This window comes from Brassica oleracea, chromosome C6 (genome assembly GCF_000695525.1).
Source record: "Brassica oleracea var. oleracea cultivar TO1000 chromosome C6, BOL, whole genome shotgun sequence".
Classification (NCBI taxonomy): Eukaryota; Viridiplantae; Streptophyta; class Magnoliopsida; order Brassicales; family Brassicaceae; genus Brassica; species Brassica oleracea.
Genome location: NC_027753.1, coordinates 35,724,332 through 35,742,282, shown reverse-complemented (window position 1 = coordinate 35,742,282; position 17,951 = coordinate 35,724,332). Strand labels below are relative to the sequence as shown.

The following is a 17,951-nucleotide window of genomic DNA, read 5'->3' as shown; positions in this document are numbered from 1 at the left end:
CGGGTTCGGGTCGGTTCGGGTCTATGATATCTTGCATATTTACATTGTTTTATCCATTTATTCATGTGCATTTTCATCATATAGATTAGGATTTAGCCATGTCTAGGTTGCATTTTGCATACATATGTCTCTATTAGGTATTGGAGTACCACATGGAGTTCCTGAAGACATTTGGGTGCATTTGGAGCTCAAAGGAGGTGATTAGAGTGATCTTTGGATGAACACTGCCTGGAGCGACTTCCCGGAGCGACTACATGAAGTCGTTGTGCCACACACCCCGGAGCGACCTGGCCAGAGTGACATAGAGAGGTCGCTCGCGTTTGGTTCGCGAGACACCCCTCCCTGAGCGACCTGGCCAGAGATACATGGAGAGGTCGCTCGCGTTTCTATGTCGCTCCCGATGTTCAGAGCGACCTGTTGGAGCGACACACCAAGGTCGCTCGCGTCCTCTCGTCCGAAGACACCAAAATCGAGCATCCTGGAGCGACCTCTCAGAGCGACCTACCAAGGTCGCTCCCAGCCAAAGCGACCAGCCAGAGCGACCAGCCCAAGTCGCTCGCGTTTTGACGGGCGAGACACGAAGAAACGCGTCGGGAGCGACCTCCTGGGAGCGACTATGCTAGGTCGCTCCGCGTGTTTTGCTTGGACGATTTTTATGTTATTTCAGGGGCCTTTTGGTCATTTGTTTTATTGTTTTACATTGCCTAAACCTAAGTTAAGTACTTGGAAAGCGATTGGAAGCAAGCAATCTTTTTTTCTGAAGAACAACTAGTAAAAACTTCTTTTGATTCGGATTTCATTGCTCTCATCTTGTGTTCTTGTTGATTTCTTATCTATTTGTTTAAGATTGTGTCTAAGCTTAAGGTTGATAGTTTGATTGATCGTTTGCCATCCTTAGTTTGAAACTTGATCACCCAAGGTCTAATCCCTATGCCCATGAGTTCTCTTTTCCCTTAGTAAAGAAAGTCATTTCATTTATCATTAATCATTAGTTTAGAAACCTCTTTAATTATCGGTTGCACTTAGATTAAGTGAGTACTTGCATTCTCACTGCTTTGAAATCCCTTAGAATTGGTTCGACAATCATTTATACTACAACATTTGTCTTAGGAGCTTGAAAACTCCTAACATCAGTCTATAATTAAAATACCCATAATTTTTCGAGTCTATATCGAGTCCGGGTATTTAGGATACATGATATACTCAATTCCATCAACTTTAGTTGAATATTTGTCATATACATGTAAAATTTTACAAAAAAACTTAAATGAAACTATTAATAATTAAAATAAAACATTTTAAAACTCTAAATATTATATTTTAAAGCTTTATATTACTTAATAAATGTTAAAAATTAATAACAAATGTTGTTAACAAAAGATATTTCAACTAAATCATAAAATAAAATATATAAAATAGAACACAAAAACATCATAGTTCTAGACATACATGTTTTTAAGTCGGGTACAAATCGGTTATTATCGGGTCGGGTCTATTCGGGTCGGTTCTTTTCGGGTCTGGGTCTATTCGGGTCGGTTCCTTTTTCGGTTCCGGTTCTTTCGTGTAAAAAAAATTTAGACCCAAAAAGTACTTGTAAATTTTTTGTTCGGTTCCGGATCGGGTATTTTTGAATCGGTTCCCATTCGGGTTTTCGGGTCCAGGTTAAAATGTCCAGGCCTAATAAATACTTTACGAAACACAAATTATACAATAAAATAAATCAAGAATAGAATATAGATGGCATAAGAGTTTTTACAAATATTTTCAAGATTCTTGTTTTAAAACCTCTCATCATTCTCTCGCTTGTGTTTTTGCTTTTTCATTATTTTAATTGTTAAATATTTTAAAGAGATTCAGAGATTTGCCAATATAAAACTTCATTTTTCTCTGGAGTAATTTTAATTTTATAAAAGAGCTAAATTTGTTGACAAAAAAAAAGAGCTAAATTTATTTCAGTCCTGCTTTTATCTTTAGAGTAAAAAATAGAATAATGAATAAAAATAAAAAGGTTATTCCATTTAAAAAGTAAATTTTTGTCATTATGGAATAGAAAATAAAATGGGACTGGAGCTCCTTTTTTAAACTCAATTTTAAAGTAAATTATGAAATTGAGTTGTAAATAATCTTATGTGGTAAAAATGTTCTAAGGCAGAGTTCGCAAATCCCAAATTTGAAAGAACAATGATTTTATACTATAATCTACGCCATTCATCACCTTTGAATATGATTAGTAGACTGATACGCATTCCGCAAAAAATTACAAAGGAAGAATCTTTCAAATTGCGGCTCTAACGAAAATGCTGTGAATCTATGCACCTAAAAGGTCTGCTTCACTATCGTGCAATTGAAAACCTGCATTTGACCAAAGCTGGGCTGATGGGACAGCTCCAATATTTCACAAAACCGGCCTAAACATAAACTATTAGGTGAATTTTCTATCAATACATATCTTAAATGGTTGACATAAGAAAACATATCTCAGACGAAAGAGAAAGAAAGACATGAGAAACGAAAAAGGTAGACTACTAGAGAGACCCACAAGAAGTCTCGTCTTACAAAAAAATCGTTATATAGGCATGAGACTGTAAATCCTGGAGACCTCTAAAGAAAAAGTTACAACTCCATTTTTAGAAGATTATCACTATCTCTTCATTCTTAAACTTAAACTAATCTAAAGAAATTATATTTACAATGTTGAATTCTAGACTTTCTGATGTAAAAACATTCATAAACTTTGTAGAAAACCCGTAGGTAATAGCTTTTTATGTTTTTCACAACGTGAATCCCCCAGAGAACCAAATTTTAGCAAAAAAAAAAAAAAAAATCTTCCGCAGAGAAGAAATGGAAGCCTTTTCAAATTGAGTTTTTGTCAACAATTTGGTGGAAGATACTGTAGAGACGGCGAAGACAAAATTTGGCCAAGTTCCACTGTGGAGTACTATGGTGTGCTCTCAATTACTTTACTACTATTCCACAATATTACAGAAACTCGTCTTGAAATTGTCTTCTTACAATATTTTTCCCATTCAATGAACACATCGAGTAGTGCAGAAAGTAAAATAAAGAAAAAGGCAAAATGTATTTGTTACCCTGTAAATATCACACATTATGCTTACACCATGTGGTGGACTCTTTATGCTGAAAAGGTTTCTAGAACAAAAACTAAAAGTAAAAACGAACCTACCAGTCAGTTCAGAAACATTTTCAAAATAATGCCTACAATTATTAATTGTGCGTGTGGCTATGACATTTATATAATCTGTAGCTATCCAGTGGGTGAATTGTAAATTCATAACATCTCATAATGTCATTGATTATTATAAAGAAAATCCTGTTGAGTTAGATCTGGTGCTATTTAATCAAATTTTGAAACAAAACTACATTTGAAGACGTGATAAAACTGCAAAGAAATATAAAACCAATAAAAGAACAAATTCAAGTTCACGATAAATATATGCCGCATAAAGATACCATCCCCATAATAATAATCTAAGTGCAAGTGGCCAACAGACGTTTCAGGCGAGGAAGAGGTAGTAAAACAAAAGCAAAAAAGTACAACGAGAATCTAAGAGCATAGTAGAATTTACAAAGAAAAAGATATCATGCAAAAAAAAAAAGAAAAAAAAAGAAGACGGACGCAAACGCTTAACGTGGTTCTAAGTGAGTTTACGCCAGATAGATCCTTTGGAAGCAGCTAAGCACTTGACTCTCGGGAACACAAAGCCTGTCTTTGGAGGATTACCATCTACCAGAGTGTTCTCATATATTTCTCTGCACTCTTGTACCACCTGTGGTTTTTTCCATTACAATAACCATTTTAATCAACACTTTTTGTTCCTATTCAAATCTCAAGACCGTGATGTATACAATCCGTCTTAGAACCCGTGTTGTCCTAAACTTAACCTGTTCCTAAAAATAGAGTTTGGTGTTTACCTCTTTTGTGTCCTTTCGTGGTATGCCTTCACGCAGTCCAACAAGTTTCTCCACAACCTCGGCCTGCAAATTGATTTATTAGAGCTTATGTAAATTGAAAAGAGATTATTTTTTGCAAAATCAAAAGAGTAGGCTTTTGTTAATTTGATATTATTTACCGGGCAGTCAGGCTGGTGCTCAAGAATGTTCGAGTACACGAGTGTAAATGCATCTAGACTCTCCGCGGATGCAAGTTCTCTCAGATCACTCATTATTCTGAGTCTGCTCTCCACTTTCTGTAACACCCCCAGTGGACATCGCTGGTTATGAAGCAGTACTAAATGAAATAAAATTTTCCAGGTTGCTTAACCAACTTACAGATGCACTTATATACTCCCTAAAGAAATCCATGAGAACCTCCTCGTCCAGCCTCATCCGTTCAATAGTTTCTTCCTTGATGTAGTTTTTCTGGAATTATCAACTCCAAGGTTCAGTTCATATGTATACTGATGATACATGAAAGGCAAAGACAGAGAGAATAGATGGAGAAACCTGTGTGAGGAGATGATCAACATAAACAACGACTGTTTCTTCCAGGCAAGCTTCGACAAATCTTCTAAATGATCTCTCTTCGACATACCTGCATCACCATTCATAACCAAGCCCTCAGTATAGTTGTGATTATATAAATTCTGTTACACAAAAGGGTAACACGAAAAACTTACATTTTCACATCTGTGAAATAATCACTAAAAGTTGCCACGAGATACTCGGTAACCTGTCCTTCGCACCATTCTATATAAAGTAAACAGCCAAGGTTAAGAACGAAACCATAGAAGGACCAAGCCAAGAACAAGTGCCAAGTATAAATGTCATCTCGCTGAGAGATAACATGTCCATAATGCTGTTATAGGAGGAAAACAGATAAGAAGTATGAAAGAGCGTGACTTGATTCCTAAATGGTGTGTTACAATTTTTTTTTTTTAAACTATTGACATTAAGAAACATATAGAAAATCTAATGCGGATGAAAATAGTCCAAATTTATTAAAAATTAGTGGAAATTAGTAGCAAAAGTAACAAGGTTAAATAGACTAGTCCCACATAATGGTAGATACCTTTCTGGTAAAGCTTGACAAGTAATTCCTGAACTCCTGGATCCTCAAAGATAACACAAACTGTTTGATGCACTGCTTCCTGCGATCAGAAGACCAGGTGTCACTCGTGTAAAATCCAACATAAATATTTTATCTTAACAGATTGGTCAGGTTAATTTTCACTTCCCGGAAACTTCAAGGTCAGGTAAAAAAAAAACGGAAGAAGTACATTTGAATTACAGACGGGAGAAATAAGAATCTTTAACGCACCTTAGCCACCTCCAAGAAACCTTTGCAAGTGTCTTCAAAATTTACCTGAAAGAAACACAACAGTTTAAAAACATTTTCTTAGCATGCAAAAGAGGGTGATTGCGGGCATGGGCATGATACAGTGGAATCTAACAATTTCGATCAAAATAATATATTGCAAGGAAATCGAGATCAGAAAATGGCAGTTGGGGTTACCTGCTCCGCGTAGTTCTGTGGAAGAGCTTCTAAAGTGCTATTACTCAACTCCATGGCAAGGTCATAGCAGCGAAGGTTGTTGTTTATCTGTTGGAAGTATTAACAAAGATAAACTTATATGAAAAAATAGAAGAGTGGTACTGTGTCATATAAAGAGTCGTATGTTCTGACATACCATAGCGCAAAGCGGTTCCAGACCAATGTCAGAAGCGGGTTCTGCAACTCTCTTCCTTTCAGCTGCTTGGAAATCGATCATAACCTGAAGTAATCAACAATATGAATCAAAACATAGAACATGCATAGGGCTTATGATACAAAACCTAAGAAATTTAAAAGGTACAGAAGTCAAACAATAAATGAAGGATAGATTGTTGTAGAAAATTTATGACCAGCTTAAATGAAGAGGGGAAAAAGTTGAAAGGGGAAACAAAAAGAAATAAATGGAACTGGACACTAGGGTGAAATGTGGAAAATAGCTGGAACTGGTAAGTATCCAGTATTAACGTTCACAAGAGTCCTAGAAGAACGCAAGAACGATTTGAAATTGCTCAGTATATAGACAATGAAAAGCCTGAGAAGGAAGATGAATAGTCTCCAATTATAACCCATTTCAATTCATAGACACGCAAAGATATTGGGGGAAACCAAAAAAATATTTCCAACTTCTCTGACTTGCCTGAATAATCGCCAACGCAATCCTGTACAACATGACATCGGTGCTATTATCTCTGACAATTTGCACTTGCTCTCCAAGTATTCTGAATAAATCTACAGCAGCCGGTGTGTATAATTTTCCTTCCTCTGTTTTCTTAGGTGGTTGCACCTTATCCGCCTCAAGGATGTTCATGTACCATTTCTGCAACCAGAGACGATTGGCAACTAAAGTTTAAGCAAAAAGACTTATCATAACTGTAGGCCTTAAAACCAGCACTAGCTTGTCAAACGTGCATCTCATTACCTTCGTTGTAGCTTGCATTCGTTCAACATATGCATTCATTAGAGGGTCCATTGAACCACTCTCTGAACACACCTGAGCTAGTGAATCATCAACACCAAGTGCAATCAAGTTTTCTTGGTACTCTACCACCCAACCAGTAACCTACAAGGGATCCAAAAGAGAAAGAGGATATACATTACTTTCAATAGGATATCTGATGCACAGAGATGAGATAAAACGAACGAGGCATATTGCACAACATAAACAAGATAAAACAAATGAGGCATATTGCGCAATGTGTTAGGGTATAACTACAAAGGTGGAAACCACAAAATACTACCCCCTAGAAAATTCAATGGTATTCCCTGTAAATAACTCGCACTAGCTTGACAATTGCTTCAATGTCATGCATGATTGATTAAAAATGTCCTTGGTACTAAGCCAGGAATCACGGAGCAAACACAGGTAAAATATGCAAAGACTGAGCTGCGACACAACATGGAAATAACACTACAAAGAATTAAGCTTAGCACACCTTTAATATCTCAATATTAGTCAGATCGTTTGCCCTGTCACTGAGCAATCTGAGCATATGTATGAATCTCTCGGTATACAGGTTCACCATAAGCTGAAATATCTCATATCTGCCAACAGAAAAGAATTGTTAAGATGATAATTTTTACTGGGGTGAAGTAATCACCGTTGTAGAGGATAAAAAAGAAGTTGACATAGGAAAAAACCTTGGAGGAAAACAAGGAGCCACATAGTCATAAATATCTCCAAGTTCTTCTCCAATCTAGTTGTCAAACACAACAGCAAGAGAGTGAAAACCCAGTTAAATTACAAACAAAAATGGTCAATGATAAAAGAAGAAAACGAGGTTGACATCAATCATTATAACCGTGGAAAAAAGGTTAAACTGGGGATTAACGTCTACGGAACATCAGTATAAAATTGGCAGGTCTATGTGGAACAACAATACAATAACATACTAGATCATCAACCATATTCATAAAATACAAAAGAAGACGACTTTTAACTAATTCAGCTACTAAAGGAGATCTACTGAAACACCTAGCAGAAACAAAAATAGTTGAGAAACAATTCAATGAACTTCAGAAATACACAATGAAGAAGAAGAGTATGCAAGCATAGAAATCAGTTGCACAAACCATTCTAGCTTCCTCCAAAGCAGCTTTCAGATCTTCAAATACAAGCTGGTCAATAATTCAGCGTTAGCATGACCTCACAGAACATATTAATTTAGCCACCAAATGATAATTTTCAAAAAGAAAATCCCACCGTCAAAAGCCTGTTGAATCGATCTTCGACTGACTTTCGAATCTGCTCGTAGCATTTGTCCTTGTAGCCTTTCCCTTGGACCTTTAACTTCTGTTGTGCGAGACCCTTTGACGAAGCTGACGTTGTAGTAGATTTCCTGGATTAAACACACACAAAAAAGTGGCACAAGTGATTATGGGAAATTTCATCAAACTACTATTGCTTTTCAGGAGACTAGATGTCTAGATCAGTGCATCACTTATCTTGGTTATATGCACAGTGAATAAGTGAGAGATTCTGAGACAACAGATCAAGAAGAAAATAAACAAAAAGCTATCACTTACTTGCCAGGCCTCCGAGGATTTGCTACAGATGCCATCACACCTTCTCCCTCAGCCTCCGCTGCTTCTTCAGCCAGTTGTTGGTCAAGAATTTCTTGCATCTCAACAACCCTTTGAAAGAAGAGATCATTGTAAGTTAGTACCAGCATATGACATCATCCCATGTTTAGAGGAATGACATCATCCCATGTTTAGAGGACTTCAAATGCCAGCATTTAATCCACAGTATTGCAATGTATGTTGCACGAGATTAGAAAGACAGAGTTTGCTTGTCCAAAACAGGTTGTCATAACACAATAACTTCACTATCCTGTTTACCAATTTGAACTGATCTAGGTACTAAATACCAATCATCAGAAATTATTTGTCCATAATCTTCCTTGCATATTCAATTAGATTTGCTTGCAACAAATTTACTGAAAAGTAAAAATATTGGTAACATATGCAATAGACAAAGATGAAGGATGTCGATGGAGGGGAATCATACCTCAAAGCACGAACCAGCGTTTGTGGACTGTGGAACAAAAAAATACATCAGTAACAAGAGTGAAGTAACTAATAAGTAATTTTGAGAAAACCCAAAAATATGTAACACTTGATATCTTAGCAGAGTTAAGAGTTTGACAGCGATGAACTACTTGTATCAACAAGGTACAAATTTCAAATGTGGACTTACGCCCAATATAAAACAGAGAGCAGAGTCGAGCAATGCATAAACTATGTCTTTTCATATATAAATGTAGGTCTGGGTATTTAGATACCTTGGTTTTTCGGATTTCGGTTCTATTTTGTAACACCTCCTAGGTTCTATTCTAGTAAATTTACAAGTACGGATCAGATTCGAATATAACACATTGGATCAGTTCGGATATACCCGAAGTAACTATATATTGTTCGGATTCGGGTTATATTGGATCAGTTCGGATATATCCAAAATAAAATCTAAAATTTAAAGGTAAGAAATATATATTTATTTATATATAACGGAGTACTGAAGGTATTTATTTAAATTTAAATACTTATTGTTAGATATCATATCGAAATAAATATGAAATTGAATATTTGAAGTACATATTTATGTTTCAAATATTTATATTATATATTAATTTAGACAGTCGGATCGGTTTCTTTGGATATCTTTTTGGTTTTTCGGGTTATCTGTTCGGGTTATCGGTTAATAACACTTGGGGTTCAGATATGTTTTGTAACACCTTACAAGACCCATTCGAGTATTTATGTAAGGTTCGGGTATTTCAGTTCGGATTTCGGATTTTGTACCGCATAATTAGCACATTCTAACAACGTCCCTCTCGTCTATTGACATTGCTTTTTCCTTGATCTAACTTGCTTTTAGCCTCATTCTTAACAAATACCAGCAAGGACGATAAATTATAAATATAAATCAGGCTTAGATCTGAACAAAATTTGATTAGGCGGAGAGGTTTCTAGCATCAGAGCCTATATTTACTGAAAATACCTTTCTTTAGAAAGTTTGTAAAAGTTGGAAACATGACCCCATAGTGTCTTCTCGAATGTTTCCCATGTTCTATCAACGTCTTCAAAATACTCCCTGAATTCATCAAAAGAAATCTTCAGAAATTGGTGTGCGTGATAATGCAAAAAGATATGATAGTCCAGACTCCAGAGACGGGACTATATCATCATTGGCAACTATCAAAAGAACCACAGTTCCATGTAACCTAGTTTCCTCATGTAATTAGGATTAAGGAAAAAGGTGAAGTAAATACAAACCTTAGCCTCCCAACCTCCTCTCCAGCAGCTGCTAAGGCAAATCTCCGTTTACCATCAAGTGCTGTTAGTCTCTAGAGAAAAACAAAAAAACGTTGTGTCTTTATCATCACTCAGAGACATACACAAAGTGAGGCAGTCAGAAAAATTCTGGAATGCACAGGAAGAGAACTCATGCTACCTCGTAAGTGTTAACAATTTCTTTATCATCACTCAGAGACTCGCGAGCAGCAGCAGCTTCCACAGAAATCGACATCATACCTTCTACATCCTAGAAAACGACAATGTGGTATAAAATAAGTAAACATGAACTTGGAAACATTTAAATAAAAATCAAGTTAGAAGGCGAACACTGAACCAGAAGCGTTTTGAGCAACTAAATCAAAATGCTCGTTGGTGTATGTATCTTACCTTTAGAGTTTTGTTTAGATTGTTCCTGGCGTTACTCAGCAGCTTTATCTGGTCATGATTGTCAATCAAAGTTTGGCATTCCTGACAAAGCCTATGGCACAATAAGCAGTGAAGTTAGAGGAAAAAGACACCAAAATTCAAAACTCCACTTTTCAATATCTCGTCAAGATAATACATACTTGTCTATAGAGATGAAGTTATCACGCAGTTCATAGATTGTTTTCTCAGATGAGGAAAGCGACTCCAATCCAGCTTCAGCTTGTTCAACCTGCTCAGCCACCATGGTACTAAGCTGTGCATCGTTCGCCTGAGGAAAAACAGCAAAATAATCACCAGTAAGGTCATTAGATTCAAACCTAGAATCACTCGGAAATAATTGATACTCAGTGTAATCGATATTTCTAAAGGCAATTCAGTTCCGATAGCAATTGAAATCAAGAAGTGAAACCTGTTGACGAGCGATGTAATCGGCTTTGATTGCAGAGATAGATTGCAAAAGCTCGGGTAAGGGCAAGAGCTTCGCCACCTCGCGTACAGCCGCCTCCTTGGCTTCCACACCGAGATCCTCGACCATCATCTTCGCTTTAGATCACCTTATTTAGCAACTCCGATCCTAAATTGAAGACCGTCTCTGCGAGATTACCAACGCAGAAGAGAATCAAGAGATCTGAAACAGAAACTTAAACCGAATAGGTCACTAGAGGCAAAGCGTTTACTTCGTCGTTCTCTAGCTTTCTCGAGGTAGTTTCTGGAGATCCTTCAAAACAATGGTGATGAATAGAACGAGTAACAAACGATTTAAACCTCCGGAACGACTCTCGACACGCGGCTCTAATGGAAAGTTCCAAACGCTACCTCGACCGCTTTTGATTTTTCCTTGCCAGCTGTTGTGGATTTGGTTATATTCTCTCTCGCAAACCGCAAACGCTAACGCTGATCCGGTGAGCAAAACGCTTATATACCAACCATGGTCGGTCTATACATTTATCTTTGATAATAATCCATGCATTTCTTATCCATGCAAAAAAAATATCCATGCATTTTTTAAGGATAAATATTTTCAAAAATAAATTCTAAAGATAAAATTTTATTAAAGAACAAAAAAATTATAAAAATTGAAAATAATTTTATTTTGGAATATTTTCAAAATAAAATATTCTAAAAGATAATATTTTATTAAATAAAAAACTAAAAAATTTTGAAAATACTTTTATTTTGAATAATTAATGAGGAGAAATATTTTTTTCTATTTTTATTTGTTGATGTTTTATAATTTTATTTTTAAATTATGAAAATATTTTTTATTTTACCTTTTTAAAATAAAAAACCATTAATTATTTATATTTATATAAACTAATGTTCAACTAATAATATAAAAAATATTTTATATGGCATAAAATTGTTAAACTTTATATTGAAAATTAAATATTAGTTATTTAATTTGGAAAACTGTAATATACTAAAAAATTAATGTTTTGATATGTATAAAAATTAATTTTATTATAAGCAGCGAGAGTATATTTATTATGGACACAAATTTATTTATCTTTAATACATTGGTGCCATTTGTGTGACGCAGAAAATTCGGACAATCCTAGTAAATGTATAAAGAATGTGAACGAGAAAAAAAAAACAAGAGATAATAAAGAGTGGACGAAACAAATAATAATCGTCGTGAACAAAATAACCGTACAATTTCAAAATCGGCGAAGTGAGGATAGTCTTTTTTGGTCTCTGGGAGAGATGATTCTCCTCCCTGCTCCTCCAATCATCTCTTTTCCCGCCAATCCCACTCTACCGCTATCTTCGCCACCGTATTGGCCTCGGCGAATAGACAACTCCGCCGTCGTCTCCGCCGCCTCCAGAGAGGTAGATAGCTTCACGAGTAAATCCGGTTATCTGTTCAATCTCAGCGCCGATGAGGCTGATTCCTTGTCGGAGTACAATTTTCCGAGGATCGATGCGATGTATAAGAAGAAGCCTCTGATTCTGCTCCGCCGGTTGGCTCAGATTGGGACTACGTTTGGTTTCTGGTTTGGTCTTCGCTTGGCCGATGAGGCTCTCGATCGCTCTGAGCAAATGTTCAAGGTATGCTAGATGTGATGATGGTCTTTGATGTTTTCTCCTGATGGTTTTGTTCTCATGCATCGTTTTCACGACTGGTTCTGATTAGGTACGAGCGGCGGAGCTTAGGAAGTTACTGGTGGAGCTAGGTCCGGTATGGTTTCTCTCCTTCTCTCCGATTTGGTAACAGTTTTTTAATCATCAATTGGGAATAATTAAGCTGCTAAATAATTAAATATGCATAATGAAAAACTGTGGAATGTTTTTTTTTATGATTAGATAAATTTTGGATTGGATAAATTTTGCTGGGTGATGGAATATAAATCACAGAAAACAAATTTTCAAAATATTATACATATATATTAAAATACTTGTGGAAGGAAATAAATCATACAAAACAAAATTTCAAAATATTTTATACATTAAACCAATCAAAGCCTTAACTTACAGATGCCGTTGAGGTTCAATATCACATTATTTTCTCTTGTCTTGTTTTCAGGCGTATGTCAAAATAGCTCAGGCTGTTTCTTCTCGTCCCGTAAGTTGCTCCTTCTATATTCTTCAAGCTTTAATATAACATTGTTCACATTAGATTTCTTGAGCTATTAAGATATAATTTTTGAATCGTTGATAGGATTTGATACCGCCTATATACTTGGATGAACTCTCTCTGCTACAAGATCAAATAACTCCGTTTTCAACCGAAGTTGCTTTTAATATGATAGAGGATGAACTTGGTCTTCCTATAGATGAGCTTTTCTCTGAGATTTCTCCAGAGCCTGTAGCTGCAGCCTCCCTTGGACAGGTACACAGAATTCATGTTATTCAGGGTCTAAACCTTATCCTAGTACTAGTTTCTTATTCCCAAATTTATGTATGAGAGCTTCTCTTATTATGTGGGATCCAACCTTTGGTCTACGTGTCAGGTATATCAAGCTAGGCTCCGTAGAAGTGGAGAGGTTGTTGCTGTTAAAGTGCAGCGTCCTGGTGTACGAGCTGCTATTGCTTTGGACACACTAATTCTGCGATACTTAGCGGGTTTGATTAAAAAGGCTGGGAGATTCAACTCAGATCTCCAGGTAACGTAAAACTTTTGAAATTTTGGCCCTTCCTCTGAACTGATTATCAAGCGTTTTCTTTCAACATTACTTCGCTTTTTGAACTTAGCTATGCAGAAGAACATTTAAAATGTGTTGAGACGTAGTCTAATATTCATTTCAGACGATTCTAGTAGAAGTTTTTTTATGTTGGATAAAACTGGTTTCCACTATCTGAGAGAAAAATGGAATTTAAGTTAATCACAGTGTACTGTTAAACCGGGTCCAATGCTGAAGTGTGAAATTTCATTTGCAGGCAGTTGTTGATGAATGGGCAACAAGTCTTTTTAAGGTAAATGATTCACATTTACCACAAGTCATGTTTTGCGTAGACATTTTTATTCGGACTAGTAGAGTATATTTTGCTTAAAATAAAACTGATAAGTTCTTGAAGCTTCTCTTCTCCCCCATTGAGGAAAGAGACACTGTTTTCTATTTGCGCAATCCTACCTTCTGTTCCGTAGAAAATGAAATTTGACGCTCTAAGTTGATACTGGAAAAAGATAAACTCCATTTCTAGCTATCACGTGAGTAATGGATAGATGCAAACAATTTTTATATGGTGGCTTGAAAGATCTTTTTGATGGACTAGTTGTTGCATTTAAAAAATTTCTTGTTTCTTAGAGCTTTATATTGAATACAGGTAAATCACATTGAATGCAGGAGATGGATTACTTGAAAGAAGCCCAAAACGGAATAAAATTTAGGTAAAGCCTGCTAAGGTTTGAGTCTCACCTGCCTTGTTTGATCGCCCACTTATGATATGGCTATGACGAGTCCATTGTATTCTCATTAGAAATTATTGATCTGAGGCTCTGAGCTATAGATCATGTGGTTTGTTTTTTGCTTAACCGTGGTACTTGCTCATCTGATGGTTAAAAATATTGAATAGGAAGTTGTATGGTAGCATCAAGGATGTCCTGGTTCCAAAGATGTACACAGAGTACAGTACCAGTAAAGTTCTTGTAATGGAGTGGGTGGAGGTATGCAGTTAACGTTGGAAATAAAGAATCAGTTTTCTGGTTTGCGTCAAAGAGTTGTATATTTCTTATGGCTTTCCTCAGTCAAAGGGAATTTTATATTTCCGAAGCACAGAATAGTTTCATGTACTCTACTTTCTGTATTGCAGGGTCAGAAGCTTGCTGAAGTTAATGATCTTTATTTAGTTGAGGTTGGCGTATACTGTTCGTTTAATCAACTTCTGGAGTATGGATTTTATCATGCCGATCCCCACCCTGGGAATTTTCTTCGCACATACGATGGCCAACTTGCATACTTAGGTATTCCTCAATCTCAATACTAACTTTTTGTGTTATCATGCTGCATTCCACGGCCCAGATTATATTGTTGGTGTATAGTTGTTTCTTTGCTCAAAGAAAAGAGACTAGTCGATGATGCTCTGGTGGTAGATTCCACCTGTGTTTCAGCTAATCTATTTGATCATACAGTTAATTAACCAGAAACATGTACCACCTATGTGACTTTTTACGAGGTGGTTTTTCTGTTTTTCAATATAATACCGCTGAGCAAAAAGTGGGGACTTTTACTGCCTCTCTAGATATCTTATTTACTGTATATATGCGTGGGGTTTATGTCTACAAAGTAAAGACATATTTTATTGTCCTGAGAAGTAACTTTAATTTATAACTGATTGAAATTTTCGTTTGTTTTGCTTCCAGATTTTGGTATGATGGGGGACTTCAGGCCAGAACTACGTGATGGATTCATGGAAGCGTGTCTTCATCTTGTCAATCGTGACTTCAAATCGCTGGCTAAAGACTTTGTAACTCTGGGGTACTCTGGTCATTAGTGTCCATTTGAATCTTAACTTTGAATGTTGACATTTCCTAATCTTATCTACACAACTTCTATAGGCTTCTTCCACCGACAGCTGAGAAGGGCGCTGTGACAAAGGCTTTAACAGGTTTGTTCTGGTGCTTTCGGTTTGGGAAAAAGAGTGTATTATGAAGCTACATGTCTGTATTAAACTTTATGTTGCGTAAATGTCTTCTCTCTACAGACGTTTTTCAAGACGCAATTGCCAGAGGGGTTCGCAATATAAGCTTTGGTGACCTGTCTGGCGACTTAGGAAAAACTATGTAGTAACACTTGTACTTAAACTAACACATACTATAAGACTTTATTATTTTTTATCAATATACCTCGGGCATTGGGACATTTGCAAGAGCTCTACTTGCATATGTTATGTTTACTTATTAGATTCTCATATTCATTTGTCGAACTCTCAGGTACCAGTTCAAATTCAGAATACCGCCCTATTTTTCTCTCGTTATCCGCAGGTACTATATATATTCGTTCTATTGTAATTCCTCCGTTTTACTGGTATTATGGACATTCTTGTTTAGCGATGTTGAGAGTTCTTAAACTTTCTAAGAGCTATTGCAGAAGATTGTAGGTCCAACTGGTCTATGCGTTATATGATTAATTTAAAATTTATCCTAGTTTTACTCTCAACCACGGCTTATGTGTGATTAGTATTTTTCTGTCTACTGAGACATCATTTACATGATTTCTGGTTTCTCATCTTTTATTTACCAGCCTTGCTGTTTTGGAGGGCATTGCCATTGGTATTAACCCAAACTACAAGGTATTGGGCAGTACATACCCTTGGATTGCTAGGAAAATCCTAACTGACAGCTCTCCCCAGCTGAAAAGTTCTCTTCAGTCTCTTTTGTACGAGGTACTAAACTATCTTGTCTAGTTAAACTGAACATCCTCGTTTTGCACTCTGTTTCTTTCTGAACGTGCCCTCCTTTATATATGTGTCTTGTCCAGGATGGTGTTTTCCGAATTGACCGTCTTGAGTCTCTGGTTACCGAGGTGAGACTGGATTTTAATACCCCTTCGTTGTTTGTCTTTTTCTTGGACATTCGTGCGTAAGTTTCTTTATCCGCGCTGCTGAGCTTGTGTCTTTGGTTTGGGATTGTGCGTATTTGGGTAACTTGATGTGGGCTATTTAGTGTTCAATGAAAAATTAGTCAGTAGACAGCTGAATAATTATACAACTAGAACCAAAGACTGTGAAATCTGCATATGATGATTTGGATGAAAACTATAGAAAAGATGTCCTACTCTTGAGAAAGTCTATGGCAGTGTTTCAGGGTTTAGCTCTTTACAGAACAAAGAATAACATTTGGTTTCTAATCATTATCTTCTTTCTTCAGTCTCTTAGGACAGAGACGGCATTGGTTCAGAAACCGGTGGAAGGCACAGACTCTAAGACCGTCATGAAGCAAATACTTGCTTTTACTTTCACGGAACAGGTATATATATAAGCTGTAGTTCTTATACTACTAATTCTAAAATAATGTTACAACTACTTAAATCTTGAAATATTGAACAGGGTTCTTTCGTAAGAGAAATCCTTCTTCGAGAGTTCGCTAAGGTGAGCATTTTAAATGTTTATCAGCAGTCGGATAGAAAGAAAAAACATTTTAATTGAAGATTAGTCCAAAAACTAACTGGCTTGACAAACATATACTGAACCCAAATAACTAAGTATTGGTTTATCAATGTTATTCGACAGGGTCTTGATGCATTTGGATTGGCAACGTTGGACTCTTTCACATCTGTTGCTTCAACGAGTATTATGCCATTTTCTGGTTCAAGGCCATTCAACTCTTTGACAGAAGAAGACATGACAAACCTCATAACCTTTTATCGACTCATATCGTTGTTCTCAGGGAGGCGGGGATCTGAAACGGTAAGAAATTCATCTTTTCCTTCTGCTTTCTGTAAATGAAGTAAGATCAAATCATTTTTTTTTATGTTCGCACCATCAATCCTGCAGCAAGTACAAGCTGTTAGTAAATATGGTGAGGGCAGACTCACGCCTCTAGACGAAGCATCACTTGTCATGAATCAGCTTCCATCAGCTGAAGAGATGCTCCCGATTCTCTCCATCTTACCCGAGGTAACGTCTCTGCATAACAACACATCACCAAACACTTTGAAAGTGTTTTGACTAATCCCTATATTTTTATTTGGTTATAATTCGAGTTAATTGTCCTGACTTCTTCTTTTTGGATGTTGAAATGAACGTTGCAGCTTCCACAAGAGTCGCAACAACGGTTGCTTCAGTTGCCAGGAGACTTGGTTGGAAGATTGGTGTCTCGGGCTTTCGCGAGAACCATTCGTAGGATGTTTCTTTGATGTCCGATTACAAAAAACGCTTAAAACATTGAAAAGACTTCTTACTTCATACATATACATGGGTTATATGATTCAACAGAGTACTGTAGTATTTTGTATAATCTCCATTGCCTCAGGAGCTGTATTTATTATTATGAGAATCATGTTCAATATTTTGTCCGTCAAATTTGGTCGTAATTATTGTCTTTATCTATCTTTTGAAGGCCATACCTACCTGTAATTAAGTATTATGTTTCTTGCACAACTGTATTTACTTGAATTTGTCTAAGTTCCTCCAGTAAAATATTTCGACCGATTCAACTATATTTTCAAAATTTAGACTCGAATGAATCATAAGTTAACTTGCTGGTGCAAACTACCGGGCATATACCACTAGTATATACATATTATTTACGATTACTTGTCGAGAAACATTCAAAACAAAC

At 36.3% G+C, this 17,951-nt stretch overlaps 2 protein-coding genes across 2 annotated transcripts; one reads left to right on the top strand and one right to left on the bottom strand.

Moving 5' to 3' along the window:
* Positions 1–3,422: 3,422 nt before the first annotated feature.
* LOC106300791 (exocyst complex component SEC6) lies at positions 3,423–11,079 on the bottom strand. The gene is made up of 25 exons (XM_013737012.1): positions 10,909–11,079; positions 10,641–10,823; positions 10,372–10,499; positions 10,193–10,283; positions 9,963–10,052; positions 9,785–9,855; positions 9,510–9,602; positions 8,520–8,546; positions 8,036–8,143; positions 7,713–7,848; positions 7,583–7,627; positions 7,151–7,206; positions 6,946–7,054; positions 6,432–6,572; positions 6,150–6,329; positions 5,649–5,732; positions 5,474–5,560; positions 5,279–5,323; positions 5,030–5,108; positions 4,638–4,707; positions 4,465–4,552; positions 4,291–4,380; positions 4,092–4,208; positions 3,934–3,996; positions 3,423–3,788 (listed from the first exon to the last, which is right to left on the bottom strand). Exons 2-25 carry the CDS (start codon positions 10,767–10,769, stop codon positions 3,657–3,659), a joined length of 2,259 nt encoding a protein of 752 aa, XP_013592466.1. The 5' UTR covers positions 10,770–10,823; positions 10,909–11,079; the 3' UTR covers positions 3,423–3,656.
* A 750-nt stretch (positions 11,080–11,829) lies between these two features.
* On the top strand, positions 11,830–17,733 carry LOC106300699 (uncharacterized aarF domain-containing protein kinase At1g71810, chloroplastic). The gene is made up of 20 exons (XM_013736904.1): positions 11,830–12,280; positions 12,366–12,410; positions 12,756–12,794; positions 12,891–13,061; positions 13,183–13,335; positions 13,610–13,645; positions 14,017–14,060; positions 14,246–14,336; positions 14,483–14,633; positions 15,033–15,147; positions 15,228–15,277; positions 15,374–15,452; positions 15,603–15,653; positions 15,913–16,054; positions 16,150–16,194; positions 16,539–16,637; positions 16,718–16,759; positions 16,901–17,077; positions 17,165–17,287; positions 17,422–17,733. Exons 1-20 carry the CDS (start codon positions 11,936–11,938, stop codon positions 17,524–17,526), a joined length of 2,103 nt encoding a protein of 700 aa, XP_013592358.1. The 5' UTR covers positions 11,830–11,935; the 3' UTR covers positions 17,527–17,733.
* The last annotated feature ends 218 nt before the right edge of the window (positions 17,734–17,951 follow it).